Source organism: Onychomys torridus, chromosome 13 (assembly GCF_903995425.1).
Source record: "Onychomys torridus chromosome 13, mOncTor1.1, whole genome shotgun sequence".
Classification (NCBI taxonomy): Eukaryota; Metazoa; Chordata; class Mammalia; order Rodentia; family Cricetidae; genus Onychomys; species Onychomys torridus.
Window position 1 is genome coordinate 21,770,086 of NC_050455.1, and position 14,598 is coordinate 21,784,683.

The 14,598-nt window shown below is 38.0% G+C and overlaps 1 protein-coding gene across 1 annotated transcript in view; it reads left to right on the top strand.

The window, feature by feature from the left end:
* Map3k2 (mitogen-activated protein kinase kinase kinase 2) overlaps nucleotides 1–14,598 on the top strand; it is a 65,823-nt gene that overhangs the window by 36,075 nt on the left and 15,150 nt on the right. Inside the window, exons 4-11 of the mRNA XM_036205068.1 lie at nucleotides 135–175; nucleotides 1,087–1,186; nucleotides 4,694–4,807; nucleotides 5,571–5,658; nucleotides 8,772–8,902; nucleotides 10,139–10,218; nucleotides 11,143–11,210; nucleotides 11,354–11,446. Of these exons, the coding sequence (XP_036060961.1) occupies nucleotides 135–175; nucleotides 1,087–1,186; nucleotides 4,694–4,807; nucleotides 5,571–5,658; nucleotides 8,772–8,902; nucleotides 10,139–10,218; nucleotides 11,143–11,210; nucleotides 11,354–11,446 (715 nt within the window). The remainder of the gene's footprint in view (nucleotides 1–134; nucleotides 176–1,086; nucleotides 1,187–4,693; nucleotides 4,808–5,570; nucleotides 5,659–8,771; nucleotides 8,903–10,138; nucleotides 10,219–11,142; nucleotides 11,211–11,353; nucleotides 11,447–14,598) is intronic.

Here is a 14,598-nt window from a genome sequence, read left to right on the forward strand (position 1 = left end):
GTAATTGGAGTTACACCTTGAAAATGAAACCCCCTTTCTTCTTCTCTGTGTTAAAGAATAGGCTAAAGAAAAAATGAATTATAAATTTATCTGGTCTCTGCACGATTATGACTGATATCTTCATTTTATTATAGAATGATGTCCGAGTCAAATTTGAACATAGAGGAGAAAAAAGGTAAGGAAACATTACACATCAATTAAATTATATACTAAAACGTATATTCCAATTATGCTATTAAAGAATCTTTTTAGATTTGAGTGAAGTTTGGGGTTTGAAATTAAGAATGGAATAGTCTTTGGTAATGTGCCACATTCACCTAGACTAAGGAGAAATAGAATATGTCAAAATGCCTGCTAACCATTGGAAATACTGAATGTGCTGCTTTGCAGTATTGGGAAGTAAATAAGATCACCTTATAATACACACTTTAAAATTTTACTGTTTACTTTTATTTTTACTGAGTAAAATTTTTAACTGAGTGGATGCATTACACTGGTCTTTAATATTTATGTGATTATAAATTTAAAACTTTTCCTTTAAAAATTATAATTAGCATAGAACAAATTTTACTGGTTCTATTCTAAATTTTATATTGAAAATTTTTATATTTTATTAAAAGTGTTATAATTTTTTTCTTCCTTCTTTCCTTTCTTTGTTGTTGTTTTTGTTTTTTCAAGACAGGGTTTCTCTGTGTAGCCCTGACTGTCCTAGAACTTCCTCTGTAGACCAGACTGGCCTTGAACTCAGAGATCTGCCTGCCTCTGCCTCCTGAGTGCTCAGATTAAAGGCGTGTGCCATCACCTCCCAGCTTTTTAAAAAAAATTATTTTTATGTGCACTGGTGTTTTGTCTGCGTGTGTGTCTGTGTGAAGGTGTTGGATCCCCTGGAACTGGAGTTACAGACAATTGTGAGCTGCCATGTGGGTGCTGGGGATTGAACCCAGGACCTGTGGAAGAGCAGCCAGTGCTCTTACCTGCTGAGCCATCTCTTCAGCCCTTAATTTTTTCATATAACAAAATAGAACTGTTGTAAGTATATTGTTTCTGACAAACAAAGTAAAATATTTCAAAATTATTTTCATGTAGAATCCTGCAGGTTACCAGACCAGTTAAACTAGAAGATCTGAGGTCTAAGTCTAAAGTTGCCTTTGGACAGTCTATGGATCTGCACTATACCAACAATGAGGTAAACGTGTGCCATTTCACTTTTAGTAGTTTTTAGCTTGTAAAATTAATATGTTTGCATAAGAGATAGTGTTTTTATTTGGTGGCTAGTTAGTAAAGGAGTGGTACATTGGATGGAGAAATGAGACACATTTGTAAATTTTACCATATTAAGTGGATGTGCTACTGTGCAAATGATTGAGTGAGAATATGCAGTAGGAGGAAATGGGCATCACCTTGCTGTTTTCTGCTTTTATTTTTTCCTTTTACTCTATGTACTCAGTCAGTTTACTTTCCTGGGGCCCATAGAGCTCTGGGAGTCAGACAACTTCATTAAAACTTAGGATCATTGGTTGGGGATTTAGCTCAGTGGTAGAGCGCTTGTGCTTAGCAAGCGCAAGGCCCTGGGTTCAATCCTCAGCTAAAAAAAAAAAAAAAAAAAAACCAAACAAACAAGCAAACAAACAAAAAAACCCTTAGGATGTTTTTTATTCTTCTATATATTTTTAAAATATTTTTTATTTATTTTTATGTGCGTTGGTGTTTTGTCTACATGTGTATCGATGTGAGAGTACCAGATTCCTGGAACTGGAATTACAGTCAGTTGTGAGCTGCCAGTTGTGTGCTGGGAATTGAACCCTGGTCCTGTGGAAGAGTAGCTAGTGCTTTTAACCACTGAGCCATCTTACTTATGTTTGGGGTCAGCACATGTGGTCTTGAGGGCTCACTGTGTTTGTGGGAAACCCCTTTTAATCTTGAGATTAGAATTGTATTAGATGTTAACTGGGCGTTCTTACTGTTTGTGGGATCTTAAAATTTTTAATTTTTTTTAATCTTTGGAAAAACTTTTTATTGACCTAATGTTAGTGATTTATGAGTTGTGGCCTTCTATGGGGTAGGCATTACCGATTTGCGGAAGAGGCAGACAGTGGATAAGCTGAGGAGTTTTGAAGGAGATGCGTAGTCTGTGACAGTGAACAAAGAGAAGCCAAAGCTGGGGGTGGCGGGCACGCTTTCATCCCAGCACTTGGGAGGCAGGCAGGTTGTAGGACCCAGGCACGGTGAGTTCCAGGACAGCCAGGTCTCTGTAGAGACCCTGTCTCAGAAATCCCAAACCAAAATCGGCAGCGAGTATCCTCTTGATGCTATTAGGAAAAACTGGCCAAGGTACTATTTATGCAGAGATTTCGTATTTCACGGCGACCCTACAGAGTTTCAAGGGAAAAGAGGAAGATGGATCAGCTTGAGAACAGTGACTAGAAAGTGTCCCAGTGGGATGGGGTGACAAGAGAAGTCCTAGAAAAACTTCATCCGTGCAAATAAAATACTTGAGAATAGCTCAGAGATGAAAATACTCTTTTAAACATGGAAGACAAACAGCACAGTCTGAATGCTTCTGTACAACATGGAATACTTTCTCTGCTGCATACAAGACAGTCCATTGCGTTGGGAGCTCCAGGGACTGCAGCAACACCAGCCAACCTGTGTCAGCCCCTTCTGCCTGTATCAGCTTACAGACAGACACAGAGCCACAGCAGGACCTGCATAGGAGTCCCAAGAAGGCAGAAGAACATGTTTTCATAAGTACAAATCTATATCTTAAACAGGATCTCTGAACAGAGTAATTATATTGTACTATAGCAATATCTTGACATTTTACTTTTCAGTTAATTTGGGGTTTTAATTACTCATAAGCATATGAAAAGTCTTACCCAGTCTTTTCTGGGTACTGTATCATACTGGCCAGATTTTCAGCAGCCAGCCTGGGGTTCTTTGGGTTTGCTAGATGTAGACCCGGGTGAAGCACACAGAGAGGCAGATGATGGACTGTTTGTCCTAAAGGAGCAGTGCTCTGGAGAATGAATGCACTTTCCATGGCCAGCCCCATTCCCCAATCCCTTACCTAGACTCTTTTTCATATGAATAACTTGACCTTGGACCATTATCTCCTAACATGATTTTCTCAGAAACAAAGACACCCTACCTTCTGACCCCTTTGCCCATTCCTTCTTCCCCTCCCCCTCACTCCTAGGGTATTTTATCAGCAGTAAGAAGTGAGACTAAGATGACGTGTCCTAACATAAAATTAACTGCAAATAGAAATTGGGAATAAAATTTTAAGTACAAAATAGACAAATATAAGCAGAGTATAAGACAGTTCAAAGTAGTCCTGGTTTATATTTATTTACACTTGGCAGCTTACCTTTTTTTCTTTTTTCTATTAATTAATTTTTTTCCAGACAGAATCATGTCTTGTAACCTTGGTTGACTTGGCACTCACTGTATATCTTAGGATGGCCTTAAACTTCTGTCAATCTTAAAAAAAAAAAAAAAAGACACTTTTCATAAAACACTCTACAGAGTGTGATGACATACCATAATAGTTCCTGCGTTTGGGTGCACCTCTAGTGCTCAGTAAACAGCATTTGCCAAGGGCCTGCCTGCTCTTGGCTCTTCTGCTGGAAGGGACCCTATCTGCTGTGGATATCTATCTTCAGGGGTTTATACTGCAGAGGACTCTCAGCTGAGTAGACTTTACATTTAAATAGGTTTCACATGCTTTGCTTTTTAAAGATGGTTAATAAGTGTGGCGGCCTATGTCCGTTTGTTTTCACTGTGTTCCTCTTCCAATGAAATGATACATACTTTTCTATCATTGACAATCCTCTTAAGCTGCAAGAAATTTTTTATTTAAAACAAGAAAAGATTTTGATTTTGTTAATTATGTGAATCATACTTTTTTTCATCGGCCTCTTGGGTGCTTCTGTCCTTCCTAACATCTTAGCCATGAGAGAGTACTAATGAAGGTAGATCTCACACTGAGGAGTCCCTGAGATGACTACTTGTTTAGCTTACTTGTTCTAGAGTGTAGTGGTCAGTTACCAGGACCAGAGGTGAAGACAGGTGAACTGTAGATTGCAGATATGTGGCTGATGATACTTTCCCATGGCAGCTGTCACTGATACTCAAGGTTTGTTACATTGTGAGCACACACACCAGGTAGAGTGTAAATCTGTGGTTGCTACTAGAAAAAGAACTAAGAATTTTATTTGTGCAGATGAAAAGTAGTACCTTATTTGAAATAATTTGTGTATGTACCCTTCAGTGTTCTTAGCATGAATATACTTACTATATCTTAAATTTAGCAATGTTATAAAATATCACAGAAAATTAATTTTTAGATATATTTACTAGAAGGTAATGATCAATAAGGGAACCATTTTGACTTTTTTTCCCCACATGGAGAGCGTATTATAATAGAGAGATGAAGAGAAAGAGGAGAGAGAGAGAAGAGAGAGAGAGAAAGGGTTCATACCTTGTGGGAGGAAAAGCAGAAGAGAGCCCATTTGATTCTTTACATTCATTCTGAGACTTTAGTGGTATTGGAATGAAGGATAGAGATGCGTATACTCCTTAGACTTCCATTGTAGTAATAGAGTACAAGGTGTTGTGAAATGGACAGTTCCCCAGTAATGGAAGGGATTGACCTGGGGTGATGTCTGCATGATTCCTGTTTCTTTTTGTTTAGTTGGTAATTCCGTTAACTACTCAAGATGACTTAGACAAAGCTGTGGAACTGCTGGACCGGAGTATTCATATGAAGAGTCTCAAGATATTACTTGTAACAAATGGAAATACACAGGTATGAATTGGGGTTGTATTTCTCACTGAAAATTATAAGACGTAATCATTGAATATATTTTAATTTATAGAATGTGAATTTATATACTTTTCATTGCTATAGCTTAATATCCTTGTTCCTCAAAACTATATAGTCAGAGTTACAATTAAGAATATATTATACATGTGAAATGAATAGAAACTGGCAGCTTAGGAAAATTATGTTAGAATTGAAATGTCCATTTTTTATTTTTACCTTTTACATTTATTTCATGAGGTTGGGGTGAGGTGTGTGCATGCCACAGGCACATGTATGAAGATCAGTTCTCTTCTTTCCACTTGTTGGGTTCCAGGGTTTGAACTTGGGTCATCAGAGTTGACAGCAAGCATGCTTACCTGCTAAGCCATCTTACTGTCCCTGAAATATCTTATCTTGTTCATCCTCTCCCCTTCAACCACTCACTTTCCTTTCGTCCTCCCTCCCTCCTTCCCTCCCTCCCTCCCTCCCTCCCTCTCTCCCTCCCTCCCTCCTTCCCTTTCTCCCTCCCTCCTTCTCTTCCTTTCTTGCTTTCCATTTCTGGTTGCAAGTGATCTTCTTGCTCTCTCCTTCCAGCTAGCTAGGATGGTAGGCTTGTGCCACTCTTCTGGTAAATTAAAATTTGTAAGAGTAGATTTGAAAAGGCCCAACAAGAATGGAGAATAGCTAGGCTGTGTTTTAGTAAGAGGAGGATTCCATTGAAAGCATCAAATGGGAAGATAGCATTAATTGCCCCTTTCTCTTCTAGGTTACTAATTTAGAACCATCACCGTCATCAGAAGATTTGAATAATACACAACTTGGTGCAGAGAGGAAAAAGCGTCTATCTGTAGTAGGTGAGAAAACCAGGGTCTGAATAAGGAAATGAGTGATTTCTCAAATCCTTCTCATCTTTTAATGTAAGATAACATGAAATATATCCCTGATAAATGGCACCCTGTCTCTATGCTTCCTGCAATTATATACTTTAACTACTTTGTCTTAACTGTTGTTCCTGAGAAATTAATTTCACATATTGTAGGACTAGCAATATCCAATTTAAAGTTCTTGTTTATACAGAGATTTTAATATTCAAGAATTCAAATAAAATCTTGAAGAGGTTTTAATGATACAAGTAAAGAGAGGAAGTAACTAAGACATTGAAATGAGTAGACTGGACTCTTGTTTCTAAGTTCTCTAGGGTTTTAGATATTGCCAGAATATGCTACAGTATAAAAGTGGCTATGAATAACTAGATTGTATTGTTTTTGCTTTCTTAGTATCCAGTTTTATTTATCACAAATAATGAATTCCTTATACCTAAGCTTATGATAGAAAGAAATAAAGATCCTGTGTGCTATATTGTGAGGTGGCCTTATTGAGCCTGGGTAGGCAGAGCTGTTCTGAACCCTCCATGCTTGTTGCCACAAAAAAACATTGACAAGTTGCTGAAGAGCTGACTCAGTGGTTAAGAATGTTTAGTGTTCTTGCAAAGGACCAGAGTTGGATTCTCAGCACCAGTGTCAGATGGCTCACAACCACCTGTGACTCTTGGTCTAGGGGATCCAACACCATCTTCTGGCCTCTTCTGGCACTCACATGTGTGTGCATACATGTAGATGCACACATACACATAAATAAAGGTAATAGAATAAATTCTTAAAGCATCATTAAAAATACAAAAATAAAAATAAAAAAGTTGACAAGATAAAAGTGTTACAGCTGATGTAAATGTTCTTAACAGATAGGGCAAAGGATGTAGTCGTTACAGGTAGCATGAGCTCTTGGATTGAGGCATAGATTTGAAAGGGAAGACAGAAGAGAGGAGACAGGTGAAGAATAAAAGCGAAAGCAAGAGAGCAGGAGAAAGTAAGGCGTTTGGGGAAAATCTAGAAATGACTCTCCTAGAAGAAGGGTGGTAACAGTGAATGAGAAGGTGAAATTAGCACGTGAGTGACTAGAGCAAGTGTTCTTTTGTAGGACAAGCTGTGTTATGATCGTTCTGTTTTAAATGTCTCACATGAGTCTGTTTCAGAGAGCTAGAGATATAACCCACAAGGATGATACATAATAGACACGCTTGTCCTCACTCAGATACATGTCATATTACTAAAAAACGAAACAAAACAGTGACAGACTACTTGAGCTGAATTCAGATTCTGGCACTCTGACCATGAAACCAGTAACTTTGCTCTTGCCTTTGGACAATGAGACCAAAGCCACAAAGAGAGCACTTGTGAAGTGTGCTTCACCTCTCAAACCGGAGGCACAGTTGCTACTAACTACATTTCTTTCTTTGTAGAAGTAAAGTGAAAACAGCCACTTCATTTCAGTTGTTAGACGAAAAAGCTTAAATGCACTAGTTAAATTGCCATTTTGAATTCCTCAATATTAACCTACTAGTAAGTATTTTTATTGTTTGACTTTGGCGCCAGGATAAGAAGAAAACTGAAAATTGTGCAGAATTTCTGAATTTCTTAACAATGAATTTAAGAAGGAAGAAGAACTTTTATAGCTGCCTTCCTTCTCAGTCTCCTCTTAGTAGTTGAGTATTAAAGAGTATCCAGATAGAGTAAAAATGTCAGGATGCAGTGATGGCTGTGCCATAACCGTTACAGCCTACATGAACCCTGACTCAAAACTCAGCCCACACTCCTTTTCAGATAGCAGATGAGGTCTCTGCACATCTAAAAAGTGTTCTCTTGCTCCTTCTACGTAACAAAGGACCCCTTTACACATGCTTTTTTCCTTTAAACTTAAATAGAATTTAAATGCTTACACCACTTATATATCTATTCACTTAAAAAAAAAACTGCAAGGGGAGAAGATAACTCTGTTAATAAAGTATTGTTTCCTGTGAACCAGGTAAAAATAAGGCAGATTATTGTTTCATAAGAGTTGTGAGTAATTAAGTGAACTATCTAAATGAATGCCAGGCTTGCCTCCATTTTTTCTTAAAGTACAAAGGTTTTCTGGGGGGTGGGACAGGGTCTTATTGTATAGGCTGGCTCATTTGGAATTCTCTATGTAGATAAGGCTGGCTTTGAATGCAAGAGATCTGCCTGCCTCTGCCTCTTGAGTGCACAGATTAAAGGTATTTGCCAGCACACCTGAAGAGATTTAAATGCAAGGAATATAGCTTGCCACAAAGGCATAGTTTTAAGCAATAAAAAATGAGATCCAGGATACTAAATACAAAATAGCCAAATGACTAAAAAGCAACCTCACTTCAGGTTTCTAAAGATGAGAGTGAATGGAAAGACTGCCATGGGACCCAATGTGTATAATGTGTTTGTGAGAAATGAATTACCATCAGCAGCATTCTTACAAAGAAGTGATGGAGTACATTGTTCACTGGTGTGAAAACAGACCAGTTTCCAAAGACACCAAGATGGTAACTTGCACTGGAATTTAGACCATGCCTGATTCCAGAGCCCTTATTCTTTTACTAAGACTAGCGGATACAAATTATCTTTGGAAATTCAAAAGCAGTGGTATTATTGTAAGATTCTCCCGTGTGTTATGAGCCCATGATACAGTTGTCAACAGCCAGAAAAACTTGGGTATAAATTAGCATATTCGGGCTGGAGACGTGGCTCAGAGGTTAAGAGCACTGACTGCTCTTCCCGAGGTCCTGAGTTCAACTCCCAGCAACCACATGGTGGCTCACAACCATCTGTAATGAGATCTGGTGCCCTCTTCTGGCCTGCAGGCACACATGCAGACAGAACACTGTATACATAATAAATAAATAAATCCCCCCCAAATTAGCATATTCTAATGAGGTTTTAGAGTATGAATTTAGGCTGTAAAAAACTCTGAACCTAAATATTCTGATTAAGTTTTTATAAACACTAAATTTCATTTTGCTAAAGTTATTTTTATGTGGTTATAAATATAACCTATTTAATTGAAATAAGAATTAGTTTGCTTGCTGACAGTAATAAAACTTATAATTTTTCTTTTTGAGGCCCCACCAATAGAGATAGAAGTTCCCCTCCCCCAGGATACATTCCAGATGAACTGCACGAGATTGCCCGGAATGGGTCATTCACTAGCATCAACAGTGAAGGAGAGTTCATTCCAGAGAGCATGGACCAAGTAAGCCGGAACTGCATACTGTTTTCACTATATGTAAAGAGGTTCTGGTCAGGACCAGTGTGATTTGGCAGGCACCTAGGGTGGGATATGTGTGTGTGTGTGTGTGTGTGTGTGTGTGTGTGTGTGTACAAACACACATTTTCTCTAATCCTCTATCCTCTTTTTTTTGGGGGGGGGTGTGTTTCAAGACAGGGTTTCTCTGTAGCCTTTTGGAGCCTGTCCTGGACTAGCTCTGTAGACCAGGCTGGCCTCAAACTCACAGAGATCCACCTGCTTCTGCCTCCTGAGTGCTGGGATTACAGGCATGCGCCACCACCGCCCGGCACTAATCCTCTATCTTAAGTGAAAAAAAAAATTATTAGAAACTGCTCATTAATTATATATGCCTTTTCATATTAGTATGTTAAAAAAATACTGGAACTATCTAGTTTTCTTATATTGATCATCCATGACACATTTGGCTTGTAATCTTAGGTTAACTAACATTCAGATTTTTTTAAATGAACATTTTATTTTGTTTATTATTTTTTTGGTTTTTCGAGACAGAGTTTCTCTGTGTAGCTCTGGCTCTCCTGGAACTCTCACTCTGTATATCAGACTGGCCCGGAACTCTGAGATCCACCTGTCTGTGGAGGGCTGAAGACATGCATGCACCACCACTGCCTGACTTAATGAACACTCTAAAGATAGAGTAAAATTATAACTTTATAAAGCTGAGGTTTGTGAACTGTTCAGAACATTTAAAAAAGCTTCAGCTTTTGTAGTCAGGTATTTCTGTGGAGTTGCTGCTAGGTCCTTATATGGCACCGAATGCCCACAGAACTGCAGCATTTTGCATCTCCTAATGTAGCAGTCACTGTATTGTTCATCTCAACAAAACAGGGTCATTGTTCAGTTTTCAATAAGCAAAATTACTTTAGCTTCAATTACTTGACTACAGAAAAATTTTATTTTTCCCTTAGAAAATTTTGTAGTCACAGTTTGTTTATTTAGGATGTTAAAAAATGAATAATTCTGGAAAGTGATTGCTATTTGTTACAGAGTTTCTTTTGAAGGTCCTAAAAAGAATTCTAAAATTGTGGGAAAGTTATGTACATTTCTTGATATGCTAGAAGCCATTGAATCATATACTTTAAATGAATGAGGTTTATGTTATATTATGTGTCAAGCAGTTTTTAAAAAAAATAACTTGGTTATTATCAGACAGAGTCATTGTGGAACTCTTTATGTTCTTAGATGCTGGATCCATTGTCCTTAAGCAGCCCTGAAAATTCTGGCTCAGGAAGCTGTCCATCACTTGATAGCCCTTTGGATGGGTAATGATGATTATAGTTTTGCTTTTTAGTACATATTGGTACATGTAGAGTTATCAGTAATTCTTTTATTCTATATTTGGAAGGATGTAGCTGATTGATAATTGTCAATTGTCTCATTATGTTTTTTTCTCCTACTATTTCTACTTGTCAAAAACCTGTTTGAAGCAAGTGCACACTTAGACTTTACATATGTTTATTTTACGGCAGCTCTTGAAACTCTCATAAAATTTCTCATGTTTGGTTTTGGTGGTTTCTTTTTTTAAAAATTTGTTTATTCCGTGTGTGCATGATGTGCCTTTGTGAGGTTCCCTCTCTTGTTCTCAGAAGTACATTGCTCTTTGCAGTCTTCTGTGGCACAGAATTAGTATTAGATGATTCACTTGTTTATTTCCTCTGGGCTTCTTTAGGAGACCACACAGACATTTTGAAATTCATGTACACTTTCCTCTACCCATACCTGTGGAACCTGTCTGTTAGTGTTTGCCTCGGGAAACCTACTCTGTCTACTCATACCCACCCTACCCCAAAAGAAAGGAATTTTGTAGTTGAATATTTGTCATTAATGTTTGATAAGTTAAAATTGTATGTCTTTTGTATAGATTCAGAAAAAAAATATTTTTCAACATTAATATGAAATGAAGGTGCTTCAAACCTCCATGTTTCCAAATGTATCTTCCTACCCCTGTATATAGCTGATTTCAAGCTTGGCTTTCTGTATGTGTGTACTAAATGAGTGTTTCAAACAAGTTTCTCTTTTTAAAAACTTAATTAGTATTTAAGTGAGCTCTTTTACACACACACACACACACACACACACACACACACGGTATGAACACAAATACAAATATAGATATTGCTTAAAGATTTTGAAAAATGTTTTATTACATACCCTCTTTTAATTTAATCTTATATTTCTATTTATAGAGAAAACTATCCCAAATCACGGATGCCTAGGGCACAGAGCTACCCAGATAATCATCAGGAGTTTTCAGGTTAGATTATAAATTCTACATACTTGAATGTCATGCTTTGGCTGGGAGGGGTAAATATTTTGAAAAATTAAAAATGATAAATATGCTTTTCATTATTAAAAATATTTGCCTTTTTTAATGATAGCATTCTTATGTCTTAACAGACTATGATAACCCTATCTTTGAGAAGTTTGGGAAAGGAGGAACATATCCAAGAAGGTATCATGTTTCATATCATCATCAAGAGTATAATGATGGTAAGTTTTGAACAATCAGACTACATGAACAGATGACCATTAGCAATTATTTTTAAAAAATGACTGCATATTTAAAAAGCTTCATATTTATGATAACTAAATAACTTTTTTTGAGTCATTTACTTTTCTGGTTTAAAAAAAAATGAAAAACCTTTGCTAGGAATGGTAGCACATGCCTTTAGTCTTAGTACTCAGGAGGCAGTGTCAGGCAGATCTCTATGAGTTCAAGGCCAGCCTGGTCTTCATAGTGAGTACCAGGACAGCAAGGTACATAGAAAGACCAGGTTTCAAACAAAAATAAAACAACAAACCTTTTTGCTGGGGATGCAGCTCAGTGGTAAAGTACTTGCCTAAGGCCCCAAATTTAACCTCTGTCGACCCTCCAAAAAACATTTTTTGGAGAAAACTGGGTTATAAGTAAAGCAAAATAATATAGTAGTTTTTTGTTTTTTGTTTTTTGTTTTTGGCCAACTTGTGATATTTATGTTTTCCTGCAAAGGAGTAATTGGGAATGGTATAAGTTAGAAATATACTCCCTGAGGATGAAATTCATATTTGCTTTGTTCCTTTAAGAAAGTAAATTGGGTCTGAGAAGGTAGCTCAGTCTGTAAAGTGTCTGCTGCTCAAGCACAAGAACCTGAGTTCAGATCCTCAGAACCCATGGGAAAGCTGGGCACAGCAGTGTGTGCCGCTAACCTGAGCTTGGAGGAGAGGATGTGGAGCAAGTGGATCCCTGAAGCTTATGGTTGGCTAGCCTAGCTGAACCAGTGAACTTCAGGTTCAGTGAGAGACTCAAAAATAATACTCCAGGGCGGTGGTGGTGCATGCCTATAATCCCAGCACTCGGGCGGCAGAAGCAGGTGGATCTCTGTGAGTTTGAGGCCAGCCTGGTCTACAGAGCTAGTCCAGGACAGGCTCCAAAGCTACATTGAAACCCTGTCTCAAAAAACAAAACAAAACAAAACAAAACAAAACAAAACAAATAAATAAATACTCCAAACAATAAAGATGGCAGCTGGGCATGGTGCCCATGCCTTTAATCCCAGCACTTGGGAGGCAGAGGCAGGTGGATCTCTGTGAGTTTGAGGCCAGCCTGGTTTTCATAGTGGCTTCCAGGCCAGCCAGAATTAGAGAATTACAGAATTATACCTGTCTTAAATTAACCAAATAAATAAATAAATAAATAAATAAAATGGTTATACCCTAGTTTTAAATAAGTAAATACGTACATACATACATATATACATAAGATAATAAAGGTGGGGAATGATTGAAAAAGATACCCATTGTTGACCTTGGATTTCCACATGCATGTGCACACGTGTGTGTAACAAACTTGTCTTAGGCAATGTTTTACTGCTATGAAGAGATACTGTGACTATAGCACCTCTTCTAAAGGAAAACATTTAATTGGGGCTGGTTTAGAGTTTCAGAGGTTTAGTTCATTGTGGTCATGATGGAAAGCACAGTGGTACACAGGCAGACATGATGCTAAAGCAGTATCTGAGAGTTCTATATTCCTATCAGCAGTCCCCAGAAAGAGAGAGACACTGGGCCTGACTCGAGCATGTGAAACACCAAAGCCCACCCCCAGTGACCCACTTCTTCCAACAAAGCCACGCCTACTCCAACAAGGCCACATCTCCTAATCTCTGTCAAGTAATGTCATTCCTTAATGACCAAGCATTCAAACAACCACAATATACATATATAATACGACACATAAACTGTATATATGTGTGTCTCTCTCTCTCTCTCTCTATATATATATATATACATAGATATTTATATAAATTTTAAAATGTTATAACTTTTAAAAAGTTGCATTCAAAATATAGGGTATTAGGTTTCATTATAGCATTTCTTAAGCAAAACTTATTTTTGTTGCGTCCATCCTCAGCCTTCTTCCCTGCCCTTTTGTCCTTCCCCATTTCTTCAATACCTTTTCCTCCTTCTTGTGATCTCCTGTCTAGTTTCATAATCTGTAACTATGTTCATACTCACATATATGCATACATATAAACATTAAAAGTTAAGATCTGCATGTGGGAGAGAATATGTGGTTTTTGTCTTTCTGAGTCTGGGTTATCTTAATAAAGTTTTAGATCCATCCATTTTCTTACAAATCTCATTTTTCTTTACAGCAGAAAAAAATTTCATTATATATGTGTCTTAATTACTGTTCAATTGCTGTGAAAAGACACCATGACCAGAGCAGCTTATAAAAGAAAGCATTTAACTGGGGACTTGCTTGTGGTTTCAGAGGGTTAGTCCATGGTCATGGCAGGGAGCACAGCAGTAGACAGGTAAGCAGGCAAGGTGATGGAGCAGTAGCTGAGAGCTACGGATCTGCTGGCAGCAGAGAGATGAGCCTGTTGTGAGCTTTTGAAACCTCAAAGCCCACCCCCAGTGACACACCTCCTAATTGTTTCCAAACAGTGCATCAACTGGGGTCCAAGCTTTCAGATATATAAGTCTTTTGGGACCATTCTTATTCAAACCGCTACAGTATGTGCATTACATTTTCATTTTCCATTCATTTTATGTATGTATGTATGTATGTATGTATGTATGTATGTATGTATGTATGTATGCATGTTTTTCGAGACAGGGTTTCCCTGTGTATCTTTGCGCCTCTCCTGGAACTTACTTGGTAGCCCAGGCTGGCCTTGAACTCACAAAGATCCGCCTGGCTCTGCCTCCCAAGTGCTGGGATTAAAAGCGTGTGCCACCACCGCCCGGCTCCATTTACTTTTAGATAGATACCTAGACTATTTCCATTTCTTTGCTCTTGTGAATAAATTAGAATACATCAGTATCTTAGTTTGCTCTCTGTTACCATGATAAATACCATGACCAGAACCAACTTGGGGATGAAAGGGTTTATTTCACTTAGCAGGTTACAGTCCATCATGAAGAGAAGTCAGTGCAGGAAGGAACTGAAGCAGAACCCATGGAAAAGTTCTGCTTCCTGGCTTGCTCTCATGCCTTGCTCAGCCTGCTTTCTTATACAACCCAGGATACCTTATACCCCAGCCCAGGGGTAGCACCACCCAAGTAAGCTGGGCCCTCCCACTTGTATCATTAATCAAGAAAGTGTCCCACAGACCCTCTTATAAGCAGGCCAGTATGATGGAGGTAGTTTTTCAATT